This window comes from Ipomoea nil, unplaced genomic scaffold, assembly GCF_001879475.1.
Source record: "Ipomoea nil cultivar Tokyo-kokei standard unplaced genomic scaffold, Asagao_1.1 scaffold3321, whole genome shotgun sequence".
NCBI classification, from domain to species: domain Eukaryota; kingdom Viridiplantae; phylum Streptophyta; class Magnoliopsida; order Solanales; family Convolvulaceae; genus Ipomoea; species Ipomoea nil.
In genome coordinates this window covers 4,893,886-4,913,501 of record NW_017619749.1, presented here as the reverse complement: position 1 = coordinate 4,913,501, position 19,616 = coordinate 4,893,886, and the positions used below count along the sequence as shown (strand labels likewise).

Below are 19,616 nucleotides of genomic sequence, written 5' to 3'. Positions count from 1 at the left end.
ATGCTTTTTTTTCCTTTTTTTTTCTCTTTCATTTTTTCTTTCTCCTACACGTCTTTCTAAAATGTTGTGCAAAAATCAAATGATGGAGATGCTCTAAGAGCAACCTCAATATGAGTAGTTTTTTATGGAAAAATGTTATGTGTACTCTCATTTTTACTCTCATACACAAAACTTTGATGTAGACACTTGTATTGGGACTCACATGAAAAAATAACTTATCAGAACCTGCAACATCAGGAGTAAAATTGATGGAGTAATATTTGAGAGTATATGTAATAGAACTCTTAAAAAAAATAAAAGAAAACAAAACAAAAAAACGCAGTTAATGCGCTCGTACATAGATGGTGATGCTCTAACAATTAACAGTACTTCTTGTAGTAGATTTCTCCATTGGGGTCTAGGGCTTCTTAAACTACTCGTACATAACTTTTTCTCCAAAAAAAAAAAAAAAAAAAAAAAAAACAAACGTAGTTAATGCGCTTGTACATAGATGGTGATGCTCTAACCATTAAGAGTATTTTTTTTGAAAACATCCATTAAGACTGAAGAGTACTTCTTGTAGTAGATTTCTCCATTGGGGGTCTAGGGCTTCTTAAACTACTCCTACATAACTTTTTCTCTAAAAAAAAAAAAAATTACTCCCCTGGGAGTTATGAGCTTATAATCTTAGTAAATATTTCTAAAGTGTCAAACATGAATCTCCTATACATTTCATTTCATCTTTTTTTATAATACAATTTATCTAATGTTCTTTTTTTAGGTGAGATAAAAGATACTAGGCCTCAGCTCTATTTAACTTTACGAGAGGCCACGCGCCCGCGCCACTAGCATCGCCCACGAGGAGACAACACATCTCTCCTGGGGGATGTCAAGGACTGAATACCGCATCAAAGTTGGCAAAAAAGTTTACACACAATACTTTTTAATCACAATGCAATATTGCTTACAAACAAAAAATATTACATTTTCACTAAAAAGTACTATAAATTTAAAATCGGTCACATAATATAGTCCCTCATGTATTTGTAAGTTTGTAGATTCTTGAAGATATCTTTTTTTTTTTTTTTTTTAATATTACTGAATCTATTACAATGCACAATCTGTTCATAACTACCTACTTTCTCAACCTATTGAAACACAAAGAGCCAATATCGCCAGGCTCGATCCTACAACCTCCCTTGAAGATATCCTTTTTATCTTACTAAAAAAGAAAAAAAATTATAGTATCTACATGTTTTTTATAATTTATAAAATAATATAAGTACAGTCGTACTTAAATATATTTGTTTCTTATTTCAAAAAAAAAAAATGTTTCTTACTGACAGTAGGTAGCACGTTTTCTTTATATTTTGTAATTTTGTAATTTCTTCAAAAAAAAAATATCTTTTCTGTTTTAATCAGAAAGAAAGAAAGAAAATTCTACTATCTACCTACCTTATATATAAAAATATAAGAAGAAGAAGAACAATCGTACTTAATTGTTTCTTACACATTGCCGACATTGATAGCCCGTTTTCTTTACCGAAACATGCCTTTTTTTTTTTTTTTTCAAAAGATTGAATCTCTAATCCCAGCTCCACACACTGACCCGACAGAACATGTAAAAAAATATAAATCACAATAATTCAATGACTCTGTAGACAAGATCAAATGTCGGTGCTCACGAGAAATCTACACATTCAAATTAACTCTTATACAAGTGTATCATGTGTTAAATAATTACAAGTCAAACCTTTCCTTAAATAAGAATCGAGTTCTAAAATGTTATACACACACAAAAAACAGTAATATAAACATTTTAATATATACTAAAAAAAAATCAAGTGAGTTTGATAACCTATATCTTCGTGAACCTCCTAGTCTCGATTAGCTACAACGCCAAATGACTACACTTGTGTAAGAGCTAATAATACGCTTTAACTTGGAGCACAGCACCACGTTAACAATCAATGTATAAACTGCACTCATTTTTCATTTAATATAATACTAAGGTGGTTATATAACTTCATTCTGGCGTGTCTTCTTCAAACTTGAGTTAGTTCCTAATATTCTGCAATCACATTAAAGAATACAAAATTTAACCCCAATGGTTACATTTCTGAATGCAACCGGACCATAAGGAGAGAATCGAATGGCGTGTCTAACCGCCACTCCCTTTGCTTCTTGCTAAGGGGCCTTCCTTTCCCTGCTTTTTCTCGGTTAACCCTTACGTCGGCTAATCCCCATGTGCATACACTTGTTTCCAAATCGAAGGACTCGAGCCTGAATACACCATCGTGTTCAGTAGGCATGCCACTCTTGATTCCTTCACTCACATACTTTACATACATGGGACGTTCCTTGAACCGATCAAGATCTTCTGGGACCCTAACAACCCTCTCCACACCAGGTGAAGATACCTACAACAAAACATTTTTCACGTCATATAATTGCAGGCTTTGTGTTATATTAAGGTTAAAAGATAAGATAAACAAACGCTTATTATTCCATGTGAATAGTTCCAATTAAACAAGAGAACCCATCTTTCATGTTCAGTAGCAATGTACGTCATCTTAAAGACATGAGAGGGGAATCTCAAGAAATAAGGAGTCATACAAAGCTAAGAGAGAGAGGGTTGAGAGAAAAAGACCTCCAGGGATAAGTTATTTGGAATAGATCCTAAGGACTCAGCTTCATCAAGCCGTGCTCTGTAAGCTGATGAGAAAGCTTCAATGTCTGCCATACTAGGAGAACCTGATCTGCAGAAATTTATTCATCTGTGTGAGGGCGCCTCAAGTTATAGGTTATTATCTGAATGCAATGTTGCAAAAACCGCGCCTAGGCGCTAGGCACCAGCCGGCCGCCTAGATTATCACCGTAATGGTGGTCTAGCCGGCTGGCTGACTAGACCACCTAGGCGCCGACTAAAAAGAACTGGCACCCAAGGAGCGCTTAGCGATTTTTTAACCATGTCTAAATAGAAAAACTATTTCCAACATTGTGAAAGATGTCTGTTACGTAAGGATTTAAAGATAAAAATCAGTTGCATGAGAAAAAAATAAATGGGAATTTACTCAACCGAACATCAATCATTATAGTTTCTATAACAAAATGCTTGTTCGATGTCTCCAAATCTGATTTATCCTGAGCATTATTGCTTTTATATCCACAATAAAGATCAAGTCTTTGATGACTACAAAATACCATGTAAACTTACTACTGTCAGAACTCAGAATCATTCACACCCATAGCTTACTTGTTCGTGAGTCTCTCCACTCGCACTTCAATGTGGGCATTTTTTTGCGTCTTAAAGGCATATATTCCCAATTCTCCATCAAATGATAGAGCAACTTCTTCAGCAATTTCTAATGCTTTTTTGTCCCATGGTGTCCCAGCAAGAGCAATTCCACCTCCTCCAGATCCATCGCCAAACTTAAAATCAAGAGTAACCGATTTAACACTATCTAGCATTAAATTTTCATAGTTCATACAAAAGCTAGTCATGTGAGGTCAAAATCTGTTAAACAATAATACTCACAAAGAGTTTAGCATCTTCCTCAAAACTCTCATCATAAAAGAAATCATCATCATTATCATCCTCCAGCAGCTCCTCTGTCCCATGGAAATCCAGAATACATTGATTATTGATATGGAAGAAGAAACTGAAGTAATAAAAGTTCCTGGAAACACCCCAAAAAGAATTGCTATTTTGTCCCCTTGATTCTCTTGAAAAGAGGCTTAAAAATAGTTACGATAAATGGAAAAAAAAAAAAAAAAAAAAAAAAAAAATAGTTGAGATGCTGAAAGATCACACTGAAGAGAAGGGTGGGAGGGGATAAATGCAACTTCCGATCTAGCTTCTGGCATGCAATATAAATGTCAGTATGTCACAATAAATTAACTGCATGTGCATCCAAACTTGCTACCATATGTTTCACAAAGAGCTGTATCTCTCACCTTAAACTATATTAAAATTTAATCTAAATGGAACTTCATCTTCACTTGTGGGATACATATTAATATGTTTCTGAAGCCCTTCATGTCATTGGTTAAAAAACTAAAGTAACTTGACAATATGAGATACAGTGTCAAAATAAAAGCTTAATAGAGTGGTTTGGAATCCCATTAAGCTCCTATCTCTAAACAGTACAACAGCATTGGACTAATCAGATATCAAGAACTAAAATAACAGTTAATGCCATTACAGATGAGTTCCATTTAATTGAAATCAAATGGAAAGTCAATTAGGGAATCAAGGTAGGCAAAGTGAAATATGGTAGTAATTAATACATTTCTCCCCAGCTTATCTGAATTCTGAACTCCTTTTATGCTAAAAAGATAGGTATGGAGAGAAATCCAAATGTAGATAACACGCTACAACAAATTGAAATAACTGTAATGTATGTATTAATACCCTACCAGTAGTATCATGGTAAGTGGACATCATAGACCACTAAACAGAAAAAGTGGATCTTGCAATGTCCTCCGTATAAAGATTATCAGAAGCACTGAAGCTATGTTTTAGACTATTGCCACATGTGAAACACATCACAATTTTATAATGACACTACAAATAATCAGAGATTCAAAGCAAATTGAGGGAAATGGGAGATAATTTGACAGATAGCTTCAGGATTCTTGGAAAAATCATTATCCACTTTTTTTTCCGTTTGTTATCTATTAATTAAAATATTTCTGTTTATCCCCACTGTCTATAATAATCAAAGGCACCATATCTGGTAGTTAAAATAAAAATAAGGCAAGTGATAGTCTAAGCTGGTCACATAAAGCGTTAAATTACCTATCCAAGTAAGCCACCGCTTCTAAACCTCCAGCTCATTCCTCTAAAATGACTAATAAAGCTTACACCTTTGTGGAATTTTTTTATGTCCTAAATCCTAATACAGCTCCAGGTTCACATGCCATACAAAGGAAAGCAGTATAAAGGTTCTTCATGTTCTTAAAACTTTTTAATGGAACATAGAAGAAAAGTCCAGAATTCTTTCATAAAATGGAGTATACTAAAATCAAATCGAATAAACCATCAACCATTTACATATATCACTTCAAATCAACTTGTTTAAGACCTGAGCTCAATAGTTCATATTAGGATATAAAATTAGGGAAGAAAAAGTCATCTGATATTAACACTCGAAAATAAAAATAAAAATAATCACAGGACGTAGTTGAACGGTGAAAGTAATTATGTAAATGACGAACGTACCGTCTTCAAAGTCCTCAGCAAGAAATTTGTCTTCGTCTTCGTCGTCATTCTTCAACACTTGTTCAACGATGGAAGGCGAGAGAATTGGCTCCGACTTCGAGTTTCTCTTCCTCGCACTAGCTATAAGGGGTCGGCAGGGATTATAGATACATTGGTAGGGGCGAAACAAGGATGAAAGGTGATGTGTACGGCGGCGGAGGAATGAAAGGCGATGGCTATGGCGGCAAATGACCCTGCTAAACCTATCACCACTCCTTGTACTGATTTGCTTTGAAACGGAGATGTCCGGGCTGACGTACCTCACCTTGAAATGGCAACCTGTAATTAAGTTCATGTTGGGACAAATTGTTTGTTCGAAAGGTCCAAGTCGGAGTTCTACTTCGACAGAAAGTATTGAGGTCTTGCCTCCGAAATATGGCGGCTATGGAGTATGGACTATGGACTATGATACACAGATTATGTATTTACGTGGCCGTTTCGATTCCGATCTTGTGTGATTAGATTACTACGGAGCAAGTGTTCTTTTATTTAAAATTAAATAAGAAAATATTTATATTTATTTAATTAATTATACAAAAATAATATTTCTTTTTAATTAATAAAATAGTTATAATAATAATTATAAAATTATTACCATTGACAGAAAAAAAAACTAGACATTGATGTATATACATGAAATTACCTAAATCATATATTATCACCTCACATTAATCGAACACTTGTTATCATAACGAAAAAGTGAATACATTTCTCATCCTCATGATAAGAAACTATGAAGTGAGGCAACAATTAGACACCAACAAACATGTACTCAGAATATTTATTAAACCCAGAGAAGAATAATGAAAGACCAGTGCCCATATTTAATTCACAGATCAAGGTTAAACCACAAGGATTTTAACTAAAAAGACAAAAGGAATATATCAATATATATATACAAAAGTATCCGGGAACTTCAGGCTAACTCCACCCCAAGGGTGCGATAAACTTCAATTTTCACAGTTCCAACTTAGGTGAAATATTCAAAATAGATATGAAATGCACAGACCAAATAGGGAGTTTCAGGCATCGGGTGCCTTCAGACATCGCTCAACATATGCCTGCAACAGAGAATAGAGCACGGGGGTTAGCATGTGATTTGACCTCTCCTACTTTTGGTCATCAATAGATTTATATGCCAGAGAATTGAATTCAATGGAATTGAGTGAACAAATTAAAGAAGCTGAGAATTCACCTGTACAAGTTTGGAGAGTTTGGGTTTAGAATAGGACAGATATTGCTCTATTTTCTCTTGCGTCTTTGGGATGTGCTCTCCTTGGATTGTACTCGTGACTTTATCCACCACCTTCTTAACAATAGTCTTGTGTACTTCTCTGCTCATTCGGCCTTCTTTCCAAGTGGGCTTTAGGATCTCTTTAACAAACTCTATAAGAGCATTCTTGAACAATCGAATTGCTTTATCATCTTTATTACCGCCTACCTCTTCAGCCTTCCCATGGACTTCCACATTGTCCGAATGCTTATTTTCTTGGCCATCATCACATTTGTTGGCAACTATTTTGTTGTTTCCATTGACTTCCAAATCTGTACAAATCTCCCGTTGCTTCAACAGTGGATCTTTATTGCACATCACACCTGAACCACCAACTTCATTTTTTTCTCCAGCTCCAGGATTCACAGCAGATAAATTCAATTTTTCTAGAGGAACCTTAGTTTTCTGCTCATCCAAACGGGGTGCATTGACAAGAGGCATCATAAAGTTTCCAGATGTACACAACTCAACACTATCACCAGGGGCATGATATCGATCTGGATTAGGCTTTGCACTGAACATGGGAAGTGCAGAACTGGGATCAGATGGTACCACCTCTGAATGTAGTTCAGATTTTGCAGACTCATTTTCAAATTTAAACATGGAAGAAGTGGAAGAGTTTTTCATTTGAGATGCAAGCTTGACAAGTGCGGCAGTGGAAAGATTATGAGGGAATTCCATACTTGGTGTATCTGTTGAACTGGCAGCTTCTTTCTGATTTCTCGGTCTACTCTGATTCGAGCTGGTGAAGAAAGAAGGTTCAGAGCTTACAATCATATTTTCACCAACTTGGTAGCTTTGTCCAGGCAATAAAACCGGATGAACACTGTTCCTGGAGTTTTTCACTTCGTGTAGTGCATTAGGCCCAAATTTACCCTTGTCCTCAGAAGTATATGGCATAACAAAAGAATTCGAAGACATTTCAGGTTTCATGACTGTGTTGGAAAGATTAACGCCTGAAGCTTCTTGTGTTTTACCCTGTTCATAAACATGAGAACTTCCATCCGTCTGTTCCTCACTGTCTGTTAATTTTTCCAGAACAGATCCAGAAGTGTTTGCGTCTCTACCATTTGGGGAAGCCATAAATCTTTTTGGGTGTATCCCAATTTGGGAAAGGTTTGAGTCCCTTTGTGCATCATCCCAATTTGGGCCACTCGGGTGTTTATTCTTGCCATCCAATCTGCACCCACCTATATTGTCAGAGGGTCTAGTTTCAATATAGCTAGGGGTGGGACCATCATGAGAGAATTTGCAGTTTTCATGAAAGCACTTCCCAGCTGCAAAATACTTGCACAGCGGTTTAGTGCTTTTAGTTGATTCACGCTCCTGAACATAATTGAGAGATGCATTCTTAACACCTCTTTCATAGTTATCACCAGAAACGCCAGCATGTAAGAATTTACATGATGCACCCCAGTGACACTTGCCTTTAATGAAATCCTTACAAGTGATCATAACTCTGTTCCGTTTCCTAGTTTGATCATGCTCTATATCATATGCATCAGGAAGCTCATCCCGGATCTCATGACCTTCACTATTAGCACATCTTGAGACATGTCCATGCTCTAGCCTGTTACCCAACGTTTCAGCCAATTCATCCTCTAACTGAAATCCATCTGTACTCTTTAAGTTATCTGGATGAAGGAACCTACACTCACTACCTTTTCTACACTTCCCAGTGGCAAAATCTCTACAGGTCTGTGATGATATTCGAGACCCATTCCGTCTATCACCCCATCCATGTGGATCACTTTTATAATTATGGGAAGGACTGCGACTCCTGCTTCTGGCTTTCATGTTGCCCCTATCCCTGCTCCTGCTCCTGCTTCTACTTCCACTCCTTTTCTGCACCTGATACCTAGCTCGGTCCCTTCTCCTACTGGGACTTCTGCTCCTGCCTTCTCCCCTTCCCCTGCTCCTGCTCCTGTCTCTTGCAGGGTGCCTATTACACGATAAGCAATGCAACATCACTAAAAATCCTAATTATATGAAGAATTCCAATTTTTCCACATCCAATAATGGTAGATAATCCACAATTACAGACAAAACTTGAGCATGCAAACATTTTAGAGGTTTCAAGCCCTTGTGCAGTCCAGAAGGTGCCTAATATTGCACTCCATGCAAAAACTTCATTAAAAAAAATCATTTCTTTCCACTGTAACTATTCGAGCATTGTCACTTATGTAAAATTAGAGCATGTAAACATACACCCTTAACAGTGAGAACATGACTTAATCTCTCACTAAACAGACAAAAGATGAGTCATATATCTTGGTGCATGTAAGATATATCATTTAATAAACCAATCACCAACCTGCGGGATTGGCTTGATCGGTGATCAGGGGACCGGCAACCCCTTTGCTTCCCCCGTCCATCAAAACTTGGAGACATGCTTCTATATAAGTCTTTTTTCCCATCAGCTTCTTCAGTTTCTGGAACTCGTTCCCCATGTTGGCTGCTCCTATGACTCTCCTGGGGAACATTTTGTGGTGATAAGAAATCAGTTTTTGAAGCACTGTTTTCCTGATAACTAGGGTACTGTCCCTTTCCAGACCATGCATTTTTATCATTTGGCTCAACATGAAGAGAAGTATCTTCTTCTGCATCCCACAAACTTTTGCGCTTTCTTACAGTCTCACCCATTGGACCGCTTTATTGATTAATGTCAACAATATTATCTTCCCGTGTGCAGTATGATCTGAAAGACAACAGAAAAGCCGCCATGAGTATTATGTTAAATAAATTAGTCTTAAAATCACATAAACACAGTTTACTGATTAAATAAGCAGAGTCTATTGCAAAGCCAAAAAACTTTTTTCCCCACATAAATAACACAAGATTATTCCAGACAGGTAAGCTTTCAAGCCACATTACATTACGCAGCTTCACACAGTGGGCACAAAGTTGTTCAAACAGCTAACGTTGAAGACACAAAATCACACTTCGGATTCACACTTTATTTCCTTGGGTCTTGATCAAGATCCGCAGCTGCAGGCTGCAGCTACTGAAGATATACACGAATATGATTTCATTAACCCAGCACCATTCTCATAAATATGTTGACAGATTTCAACAAAATATGACCAATTAAATTAAAAACAATAAAGTCAAAATAGAAACTCGCTGAGTTACAAATTTTCTCAACACGGACGTTAGATTAATCGAAAGAGAATTACGGGAAGCATGCGATGCAGCAATGGAGAAATCAAATCTAATATATCATTGAGCTAATTATAACCCTAGGTATCGAAGAAACAAAGATAACATGCACAATACATACGTACTGCGAGAGAAGGATGGCTATAGAGAGGCAGAGAGATAACGGCAAAATAGATCAGGGACGAGGATGTGGGTTTGTTTCTTCTTCGTCTTCGTTTTCCTCGTGTTTCTTTCTATATTTTGCTTTAAGGTTTTCTCATAGTAGAGTGTCGGAGTTCTAATTGGGTATAGATCGACCCGAGCCTAATGTCTTCGCAGCCTCTTTGTTCCGAGAGGACCCAAAAGTAAAAATAAAAATAAAATAAAATAAAAAGTACTCCGTAAATTATTTCCCGTCCGCTGCTAAGCCTAGAAGTTCTTCTTCTTCCATAAGGGTTGAATCCCCACCATCTATATATATACGGGGATGGTTAAATGAAAACGCCTCCCTTTTATCCACACCCTCTTTCTTAATCAATTAAGAATTAGGATTTTATTATTGTTAAATTTAAAAAAAAAAAAAATTGAAAGCTAAATTTTAAAATTATGAATATCCTGTTATTAAAAATTATTATCAATAATTGTAAAATTGATTCGAGTCGAGAACTATGTTTAAAATTTAAAATTATTTTATATTTTAGGAGCGAAAGGCAACGTCTCAATAATCTGGACTTCGATGCTTAACTTTCAACCAATATGAGCAAGAAAGTCAACACTAGAACAAACAGGGACTGGACTATTACCTTCGCCATTACTGCTTGAAGGCTATAGAAATGGCGTAATGACATTGCGTTTGGAGGAAGTGAATGGGGTTTGCAGTTCAAAATCGAGTGGATTGGTCAACAAGAGTTTGATGTTATGAGAGCGTTTTCGAGGACTATTATGCGAGGTGGTAACTATGGGATCTATGTTCAAAAACAACTCAAATGGAAAGTTATATGATTGATTCGGATTTGATCGTTAATGTTGATGGCTGCTTTAAAGATGCTAACAAACCTGCGGGATGAGGAGTTGTGCTCATGGATAGAGATGGTGGATGTCTTGAGGGATGTCGCTTCTCCTATTCTGTCGACTGTCGTTAACGTTAGGGAAGCATAATTCGAAGCTTTTGAGATGGGGCTGCAGTAGATTCACATCAAGGGGATTTCTGACATCGAAATCAAAGCGATTGCAAGGAGATGGTGACCACCATTATGGATTTATGGGACGTGGCTGCAGAAGAAACCACACGTCCAGAACCGTCGAACACTGTAGGAGGATGATTGATGATGTTGGTGGTAGCTCTTTTGTACTGTTGTACATGTGTACCGCGAATAAAACAAAAGTAACGAATTTATTGACTTTTTTGGCTACTAATGATAGCGTGGGTTGGGCGTCTTTTGTTTTGTCCCCTCCCCCCGTTGGGTTCCGATGCTTTGGTGCGCAATGACCAATTAGGCGCTATTAGTCTTGGTTTCGTTCATGAGAATGGTTAAACGGTCTGTTTTTTGTCTGTCCCGAGTAGCACCCCCATTGTATTCTCCCCCTCCCCCTCAAAAAAAAAAAAAAAAAAAAAAAAAAAAAAAGAAGAAGAAGAAGAAGAAGAAGAAGAAGAAGAAGAAGAAGAAAAAAAGGTAACAAAAAATTGGTTATTTTTCATATTTTATCTGTCGTTAAATAAATGTTGATTCATGGTGGATCAACTCAATTAACATGGACAGAATATAGTTTTCAAAAAAAAAAAAAACATGGACAGATTATACAATTAAATACACCATAAATTTGTGGGCAGTGGGCACAAGAAAATACAACTGGAAATTTATAGTTGGACACTTGCATTCAAAAGAAAATGGTACAAACATTTATACACTATTTAATATAAATTGATTGATGATTGATTTTTATAATTTAAAATTAAATAAAATCTATACTCTATACTACTAATAAAAACAAAATTTTATTTTACAATTTTCCGCCAAAAATACCTCCCAAGCTATTACTATATAAAATATAGTAAATTATAACAACGAATATTAATCATCAAATATGTTGCACGGAATAAGTATGATGTGATTAATAAATAATTTTACTTATTCGAAGGTGAGAATGTATACATATTGTCAACATGTGTGTAATCTGTTTAAGAGTGTGTCACCATATTTGTCATTCGCAGGATGTGTCATTAATGAATGTCAAAAGCTCCAACGACACTTTGAAAATGTATCTATCAACTTTAATTCAAGATCAGTGAATGAAGCCGCTCATACTTTAGCAATGATAGTTCGTTCTAACTATGGTTTTACAATTTGGCTTGATTCTACTCATTTATGTATTGAATGTTTGATTTAATATTGAAAGTATCTTGGTTTTCAAAATAAATAAATAAATAATTTTCACTTAGACAATGTTAAGTAGTTCCAGCTGGTGGGTGAAATATAATTATCATATCAGTTTTTCTAATGCGATTTACTTCAAATGTGTAGTTTGCGTGTTTGGTTGCATGTTCCTTGATACTGCTAATTATACGTAAGCAATATGAAATGAACCCGAGACCAATTAAAGCGAATAAAGGTCTTTATTGATCACGGTAAAGGTCCTAAGTACAATCTACTTGGTTGCTCTGAGTGCCGACTGACTGCGGTCGGGATTCTCTAACAACAACCTATCGATCGTCCAAAAGTCCACTACACTGTAGCTACTGTGGGTATTTATAGCCGCTGCGCCTGGAGACACGACTCCGGTCGTTCGGCATGTTCTCCACATAGCCACCACGTGTCATCCTCCCAGGTGCCCTGCCTGTCGTCGTAGAGAGCCGCCACGTGTCCTGTACCAGCTCTCTCGCCAAAGGGCTACCGCTCGGTGGTCGACACTTCCACTCGGGCAACTCCCGGTCGGACCCCGACCGGGTTCTTCACACGAAGCCCGACCTGTTATCTGCAAAGACAAAGAAGAAAGAACGAAGGCAGCTTGATCGGGGTAAGGCTTATGTCGGTCGGGATATCTCCTACCAAAAGCCCCCCAGCCTGGGTCTTTTTGACCGTTCGGGAAAAAATGGGACGGGATGGAAAAGCCCAAACGTTGGTCACCAAACCGACCGGCCAGCTGTCATTCCTTCTCCGCCACGTGTCGGCCACTGCCGGCCTTGGCGACCGTAACGGTCGCCTCGGAATCAGTGCGGGTCGCGTCACGCAAGTGGACCTGTTTTCCCGCCTAAACGCTCCCCTATAAATAGGCCCTTGAGGCCTTCATTTGAACTTTCCTCAATCCACTGAAGCAATCGGTACCCTCAGAGAGTCCCGAGCAGCAGATCAGCGATCTGATCGAGCAAAGCGAACTTCAGATTTTCTTCAAAGTATCATCAATCGGTAAGCTCCTAGCCCCTTATCTTTTCCTTCATTCTTAACTTAGCAGAGAAGTAGGATAGAACTAACTTCGAGCTAACTTCCCGAACCCTGTACTAACCCCGACCGGCCTTTAGGTAGAACCATATGTCGGACTCGGATAGCCAAAACGTCTCGGTCGCGGACTACGACCACGGCTTCGAGCAAATTAGCAACGAGGAGGTGGAGATCATGCCCGATTCTCCTGAAATCGTTCAACGACCGGGCAAGGCTCCCGAGCGAGCCCCCGAGCAGCAAGGATCCTCGAGCACAAGCGGATCTTCGGGATCGGGCTTGAGCAGCTCGGGAAATTCAGGCCGCGAAAGTGGGGTCGCAAGAGAGACACCTACCGGGGTGATAGGGGATCACCCGGAAACCGTTCCTCAAGGAGACGACCCCTCGGGCGGGAATGATTCGGTCGAGGAAGAGGTAAACGAACCGGGGACCAGCAAGGATGACGGGTTCGTCTACTTGAACAGTGAGAGCGTCGCCCAACAGATGAGTGAACTGACGCACGGGGAAGCTGCACGGATCGCGGAAAGACTAGGCGGTCGAGTGGAATTCGACACAAGTCGGCAGCTCGGAAATATTATCGACCGCCACCGGGGCAAATGGATCGGGATGCACTACGACTCCCTAATGGCCCCGGTCGTCTTCCCATTCACGGGCATCTTGACCGCTTTCCTGGGTTATTACCAGGTCATGCCAGCCCAAATCTGCCCGAACTCGCATCGCATCATAGCGTGCTTCCCGCAGATTTGTGCTCGGCACGGGGTACACTGCACGATGGAGCTCTTCAACCACATCTATCAGGTGAAGGTCCTCTCGGGCAACTACGGAGGGGGATTCTTGATGGTGCAGTCCCGGGGGGGGAAAATGCTCGATTTCAGGCTTGCCCGGGAACAACAAAGGGTGGAAGAGGCGGATTTTCTCGGTCAAGTATGACCCCTGGATCCTCCCGACCAACAGAGTTTGGAGTACTCGCTTTAGGAAGCAAGGTACGCCGGTCGAGACTCCGGCTCTTCGGGAAGCTGAAGCCCGGATCTCAAGCGAGATCCACGAGTACAAGATCTTCCAATCAGCAGAGAAATTGGCCGTTGCCCGGTTACCCGACCCGATATACGGCCTGAAGGAGAAATACAAGCCCGTGCCGATGGGCGTGGTAGTAGCAGGTCCTCCTGCTCGGGGTAAACGGGAGAAGACAGGTTTAACCTTGACTAACTTCCCCGCTCACGACTCCCCGAACAACAAACTTACTCCCGACCTAACACAGTTGCTTCTTTTTTTGCAGACATGGCGCCAAAACGCTTCAACAGCGGAGCTCCGAAATCTCCTCCCCGGACAAAGATAACCTTGGGGAAGAAGAAGACGACTGCCGGGTCTTCGGGAGGGGATTCCGTCCCGGTCGGCCGACCCTTGTGCCCCATCCCGATCATCACCGATGAGGGCGGAGTCCTGGACGGTGCAGACACCCTGGTCACCCGCGTGACCAGCAGGCTAAAGGGCCAAGTGACGGAGAGACCGGCCGAGGACGCGGCCGGGAGCAAGAGGCAGAGGACCGAGAAGAGCCCGACCCCAGCGGTCGGGTCTGTCATGGCTGATGCCTCCGTGCTATCTCAGATCGGCAATCTGACGCCGGTCGAGATAGACTTGACCAAGCTGAGCCCGACCCAGCTAGCAGAACGGCTCGGTCGCGAGCTGGCCGAGGTAAGAATTTTCCCTCCTTCATTTTTACACAAAGGATCTTCGATCGGACTAACATGTCTATGTTTGCAGGCATCACGGGTCGGGGCGGCCCTTCATGGCCAGGCGTTATTGGCCACGGAGGCCATACGGCTAAAGAAGGTCGCCGACCAGCGATTTAAGGAGTTGGAAGAGCTATCCGCCGAACTGAAGAAAACCGAGGAGGCCCTAAAGAAGGCCCGGACCAATCGGAGCGCCTTGTCGAAGGCGTTACAGAAAGAGAAGGAAGCTCGGGAAGAAGCAGACAAAAGAAGCACAGACCCGACTGCCGCAATCGAGCATTTCTTCCGGGAGGTCGAGCCCGGGATGGCCTTCGTCCGGCAGATGCGGAAGAACGCGGTCGCGGATGAGCTTTTCTGGTCCTTCGGTCATTGGGCTTACAATAGCGGCCAAAGGGACATGAGGGAACGCACGGAGGCTAACATGTGGGAGGCCCTTGAAGGCGATGACCTCGAGCTGGTCCTGACCACCCTCCCGACCGAAGTCCCCGAACCCGGGCTAGACCCCTACGATCCGGAGATCGAGATCGTTGGCCCGAGCGGGGCTGCTGTTGAGAAGCCTTCCGACCCGACCGCTGCCGAAGCCACAAAGAAGTGAAGGCAACCAGTTTCATCTTCTTTTCTTCTCTTTTTGTAAAGGCTTAATCGGGAGCCCGGTCCCGAGTTGTACCGGGCACTTTTCAATTAATGACAGCTTCCTTTTCGATCCAACTGCCTTACGTTTTATATTTTCGTTTTACGTTTTCATTCCCAATCGAGCGCACTTCAATCGTAGACTCTCGACCTCATCGTATACTCCCGACCTCACGGCCCTCTGGCCCGGTCTGGCAATACTCGACCCTGTTGACGCCCAACCTTAAGGCCTTATGGCCGGTCATGCGTCTGAGGTTCCGTCTAGAAACTGGCCAACCCGATCGAGTTTACCCGATCTCCAGGCCTTGACGAAATTTTTGAAGAATAGGTAAGCCTCTACGGTCAGGATATATCCGAGCGACGGGCCTACAAATACTTCCTTCATCCCAGCCCCCACACTATTGTGCGCTCGAGGCACGAGTGGGTGCGATAGTGAGAGAAGTTGGACGGATCGGGGAATTGTGCTGAGAGCTCCTGGCTTCCCCGATCAGTGGCGTGACTCGAATGTCCACCGATGTGGAGCGCATTTGACCGGTCGATAGATTCGCCCGGTCGTTGTAACTTGAAGGTTAATTGATCTGCGTGCACTTGAATGTAAAGAAAATAACCGATCGGGCCGCCGCATGCAAGCGGTCAAGCAATCACCGAACTTATGTACATTAAACCTTCCCGCACGCAGGCGGTTAAACAAATATTTACAATCATAAAATTTAATTACAAATGACGACCGGGACTAACTCGCAGGTCGAGCCCCCTCTTCGTCTAAAGATTACAAAAAAATAGGCTAATGCCTAAACATAACAAGGTGCTCGGAATTCCAAGTCCCCTCAATTACCCGACCGGTTGTCGTTTCCAGTCGGTATGTACCCGGCCGTATGATCGCGCTGATGATGTACGGCCCTTCCCAGTTCTGAGCTAGCTTTCCGCCCTCCAAAGGTTGACTGGCCTCCCTTCGTCGTAGAACGTAATCTCCAACTTGGAAGTAACGAGGGTTGACCCGAATGTCTTTCGAGCTCTTGACCCGCTTCTGGTACTCGGCCATATGCCGAGCGGCTAGCTCTCTTTTTTCCTCGACCCCGTCGAGATCCACGACCATCGCATGTTCGTTCTCTTCCGCATTGTAGGTTCTTTCTCGATCGGTCGGGATCCAAGCCTCGATCGGGAGTCGGGCTTCTGCTCCGTAAACCAGGGCGAAAGGGGTCTCCAAAGTAGCTTCCCTCGGGGTCGTCCGATAAGTCCACAACACATATGGCAACTCATCGGCCCAACTACGACCAGCCGAATGTAGCTTCTTTTTCAGACCTTCCAAAATCGTCCGGTTAGCATTCTCCACTTGTCCGTTTCCCTGCGGGTAAGCCACCGACGACCGGACGTGAGTCGTCCCGATCGTGGCCAAGAAATTCTGGAAATACTGGCTTACGAATTAGCGGCCGTTGTCGCTGATGAGATGCACGGGCACACCAAAGCGGGAAATCACGTTGCGCCAAAGGAAACGAGCACATTGCTGAGAAGTGATCGTGGCTAAGGGCTCGGCTTCTATCCACTTGGAGAAGTAATCGATGGCGACAATCACGAACTTTCTCCGACCGGAGAGCTGAGGGAAGGGGCCCAAGATGTCTACCCCCCACCTAGCGAAGGGAATTGCAGTCGTGACCGGCTGATAAAAGGTTGCCGGTCGTCCAGGCATCCGGTCAAACAGTTGGCACGTCTCACATTCCCGAGCTAACTTTTCACAGTCTAGTTGGAGGGACGGCCAATAGTACCCGATCAGCATGATACGACGGGCCAGGGATCGGCCTCCTTGATGTGAAGAGCAAATTCCCGAGTGCAGTTCCTTCATGACTAAATCGGCCTCAAATGCGGTCAAGCAACGCATAAGAGGGCCTCCATACGATCGCCTGTAGAGACGACCGTCCAAAACTTGGAACCTCGGGGCTCTCAGTTTGGCTTTCCGAGCACGCTGGGGGTCGTCTGGGAGTCGACCGTGCTCGAGGAACTCCTTCAGATTGGTGATCCAATTGTCTTCTACCGGTTGGATTAGATTGACCGGTAGGCGATGGATGCTGTGTCTCGGGATCACCAAGATCCGAGCTATCTTCGACATGTGTTCCGGGGCGTCTTGAGCCAATTTAGATAAGATATCCGCATCAGCATTATCCAATCGGGGTATGTGCCGGATGGTATACGCCCGGAACTGAGCAAGCTTCTCCATGGCAAGGTCTCGGTATAGTTGTAGGCGCTCTCCGTTGACTTCATAGTCCCCGAGAACCTGCCCGACCACGAGCGCGGAATCTGTTTGAGCTCGGATGTACTCAGCCCCCAAATCCCGAGCGCACTGTAAGCCATTAACGAATGCTTCGTACTCGGCTTCATTATTGGTTGGGTGGAACTGATACATGAGAGCAAAATAGACTTTGAATCCTTCCCGGCTCGTGACCACTACTCCTCCTCCTGCTCCTTTCTTGCTACTCGACCCGTCAGTAGCCAACGACCACCACTCAGCCTCGGGATCCACAACCTCGGGGGGTCGGGTATCCCGGGCGGTGCACTCGACCAGGAAATCAGCAAGGGCCTGACCTTTGATAGCCGGTCTCGGTCGGTATTCGATCGCGTACTGGGTCAACATTAACGCCCACTTGACTAGGCGACCGGATGATGAAGTGGTTCGGAGAACTGGCCCGATCGGCTGATCGGTTAACACGCGAATTGCTCGACCTTGGAAATAGGGAGCCAACTTCTTCGCGGCAATGTACAAGGCGTAGACGACCTTCTCTAGCCGGGAGTACCGGAGCTCGGGACCATGTAGCGCGTGGCTTACATAGTACACCGGTCGCTGGACCCCTTCCGGATCGGTTCGGCACAACACTGCGCTTACTGCACAATCGGAGACGGCGAGGTACACGTCTAACTCTTCTCCGAGCTCGGGCTTTGAGAGCACGATCGGTGACATGAGATACTCCTTCAGCTCATCAAAAGCCGCTCGGCACTCTTCGTCCCAGACGAATCCATTAACCTTTCGCAATACCTTGAAGAAAGGTAAAGCGCGCTCGGCTAGCTTGGAGAGGAACCGACTGAGGGCTGCTAACCGACCGGTCAATTGCTGGACTTCCCGAAGGGTAGAGGGCGGTTGAATGTTCAGAATCGCTTTTACTTTGGCCGGGTTAGGCTCAATTCCTCTCTTGGTCATCATATAGCCGAGGAACTTGCCGGTCTGAACCGCAAATGTGCACTTGGTCGGGTTCAGCCGCAACTGGTACTTCCTCATGATCTGGAAGCACTCCCGGAGGTCCCTTGTATGGTCGGATCGGTCCCGACTCTTGACCAGCATGTCATCAATGTAAGCTTCCATCGTTCGGCCCAATAGATCGGCAAAGAGCATATTGACCATCCTCTGGTAGGTCGCTCCTGCGTTTCGAAGGCCGAACGGCATCACTCGGTAGCAATACAGCCCGTCCGGGGTCACGAAGGCTGTCTTGCTTTCGTCTTCATGGTGCATCATGATCTAATGATATCCCTTAAACGCATCCATGAAGCTCATTAACTCGGCCCCGGCCGTCTCGTCGACCATCTGGTGGATACTCAGCAGAGGATACGGGTCGAGCGGACAGGCCTTGTTGAGGTCGGTAAAATCGATGCACATCCTCCAAGCTGGGGGCTTAGGAACAAGGACGATATTTGCCACCCACTCGGGATAGATCACCGGACGGATGTGCTCGATCGCCGCTATCTTTTTGACTTCTTCTCTGACAAACTCGCGGCGATCGGAAGAAAGGTGCCGTGTTTTCTGCACGACCGGCTTTGCTGCGGGATCGACGGCCAACTTGTGACAGATTACCGATCGGTCGATCCCGGGCATATCTTCGGGCCCCCATGCAAAGATATCAGCATACTCCCGGAGTATGGCCAAAATTTCCGCTCGAAGCTCAGGGGTGAGGGCCCGGCCAATCTTAATCTTCCTATCCGGTCTGTCCTCGGATAGGGGAACTTCTTCTATTTCTTCGGAAGGCTCGGGCTGTTCCTTCCGATCCTTAGCCTCCTCCTTGGCTATGGTGTTCACCCGAGAAGACGGACCGGAATCACGTCTGTTGACCGCTCGGGTGTAACACTTCCGGGCGGATTGGACGTCGCCACGGACCACACCGACCCCGTTGGGGGTGGGGAATTTCATG

The 19,616-nt window shown here is 43.2% G+C and overlaps 2 protein-coding genes across 5 annotated transcripts; both read right to left on the bottom strand.

Moving 5' to 3' along the window:
• Positions 1-1,828: 1,828 nt before the first annotated feature.
• Positions 1,829-5,629, bottom strand: LOC109169908. The gene is made up of 5 exons (XM_019318811.1): positions 5,204-5,629; positions 3,518-3,591; positions 3,236-3,411; positions 2,630-2,738; positions 1,829-2,399 (listed from the first exon to the last, which is right to left on the bottom strand). The coding sequence occupies exons 1-5, from the start codon at positions 5,535-5,537 to the stop codon at positions 2,091-2,093; spliced, it is 1,002 nt and encodes a 333-aa protein (XP_019174356.1). The 5' UTR covers positions 5,538-5,629; the 3' UTR covers positions 1,829-2,090.
• A 380-nt stretch (positions 5,630-6,009) lies between these two features.
• On the bottom strand, positions 6,010-10,049 carry LOC109169900 (zinc finger CCCH domain-containing protein 55-like). Of its 4 annotated transcripts, none has more exons than XM_019318800.1 (5): positions 9,800-10,049; positions 9,390-9,519; positions 8,830-9,213; positions 6,438-8,457; positions 6,081-6,303 (listed from the first exon to the last, which is right to left on the bottom strand). In XM_019318800.1, exons 3-5 carry the CDS (start codon positions 9,156-9,158, stop codon positions 6,265-6,267), a joined length of 2,388 nt encoding a protein of 795 aa, XP_019174345.1. In that variant the 5' UTR covers positions 9,159-9,213; positions 9,390-9,519; positions 9,800-10,049; the 3' UTR covers positions 6,081-6,264. The 4 variants fall into 4 exon arrangements, with proteins under 4 accessions (XP_019174343.1, XP_019174345.1, XP_019174346.1 ...); XM_019318801.1 differs by lacking the exon at positions 9,390-9,519 and having other exon boundaries at positions 8,830-8,835; positions 8,908-9,213; positions 9,800-10,048; XM_019318798.1 differs by lacking the exon at positions 9,390-9,519 and having other exon boundaries at positions 6,010-6,303; positions 9,800-10,048.
• Positions 10,050-19,616: the final 9,567 nt, after the last annotated feature.

What these genes read in the sequence shown, in the direction of transcription:
- LOC109169900 (XM_019318799.1), bottom strand. Translation starts at nt 9,158, where the DNA reads ATGGGTGAGACTGTAAGAAAGCGCAAAAGTTTGTGGGATGCAGAAGAA. An exon ending in CGATCAAGCCAATCCCGCAG is followed by an intron (nt 8,458 to 8,829) that starts GTTGGTGATTGG and finishes ATCGTGTAATAG; the next exon opens with GCACCCTGCAAGAGACAGGA. An exon ending in AACTCTCCAAACTTGTACAG is followed by an intron (nt 6,304 to 6,437) that starts GTGAATTCTCAG and finishes TCTCTGTTGCAG; the next exon opens with GCATATGTTGAGCGATGTCT.
- LOC109169908 (XM_019318811.1), bottom strand. Translation starts at nt 5,537, where the DNA reads ATGAACTTAATTACAGGTTGCCATTTCAAGGTGAGGTACGTCAGCCCG. An exon ending in GTGGAGAGACTCACGAACAA is followed by an intron (nt 2,739 to 3,235) that starts GTAAGCTATGGG and finishes AAATTTCTGCAG; the next exon opens with ATCAGGTTCTCCTAGTATGG. An exon ending in CAAATAACTTATCCCTGGAG is followed by an intron (nt 2,400 to 2,629) that starts GTCTTTTTCTCT and finishes GTTTTGTTGTAG; the next exon opens with GTATCTTCACCTGGTGTGGA.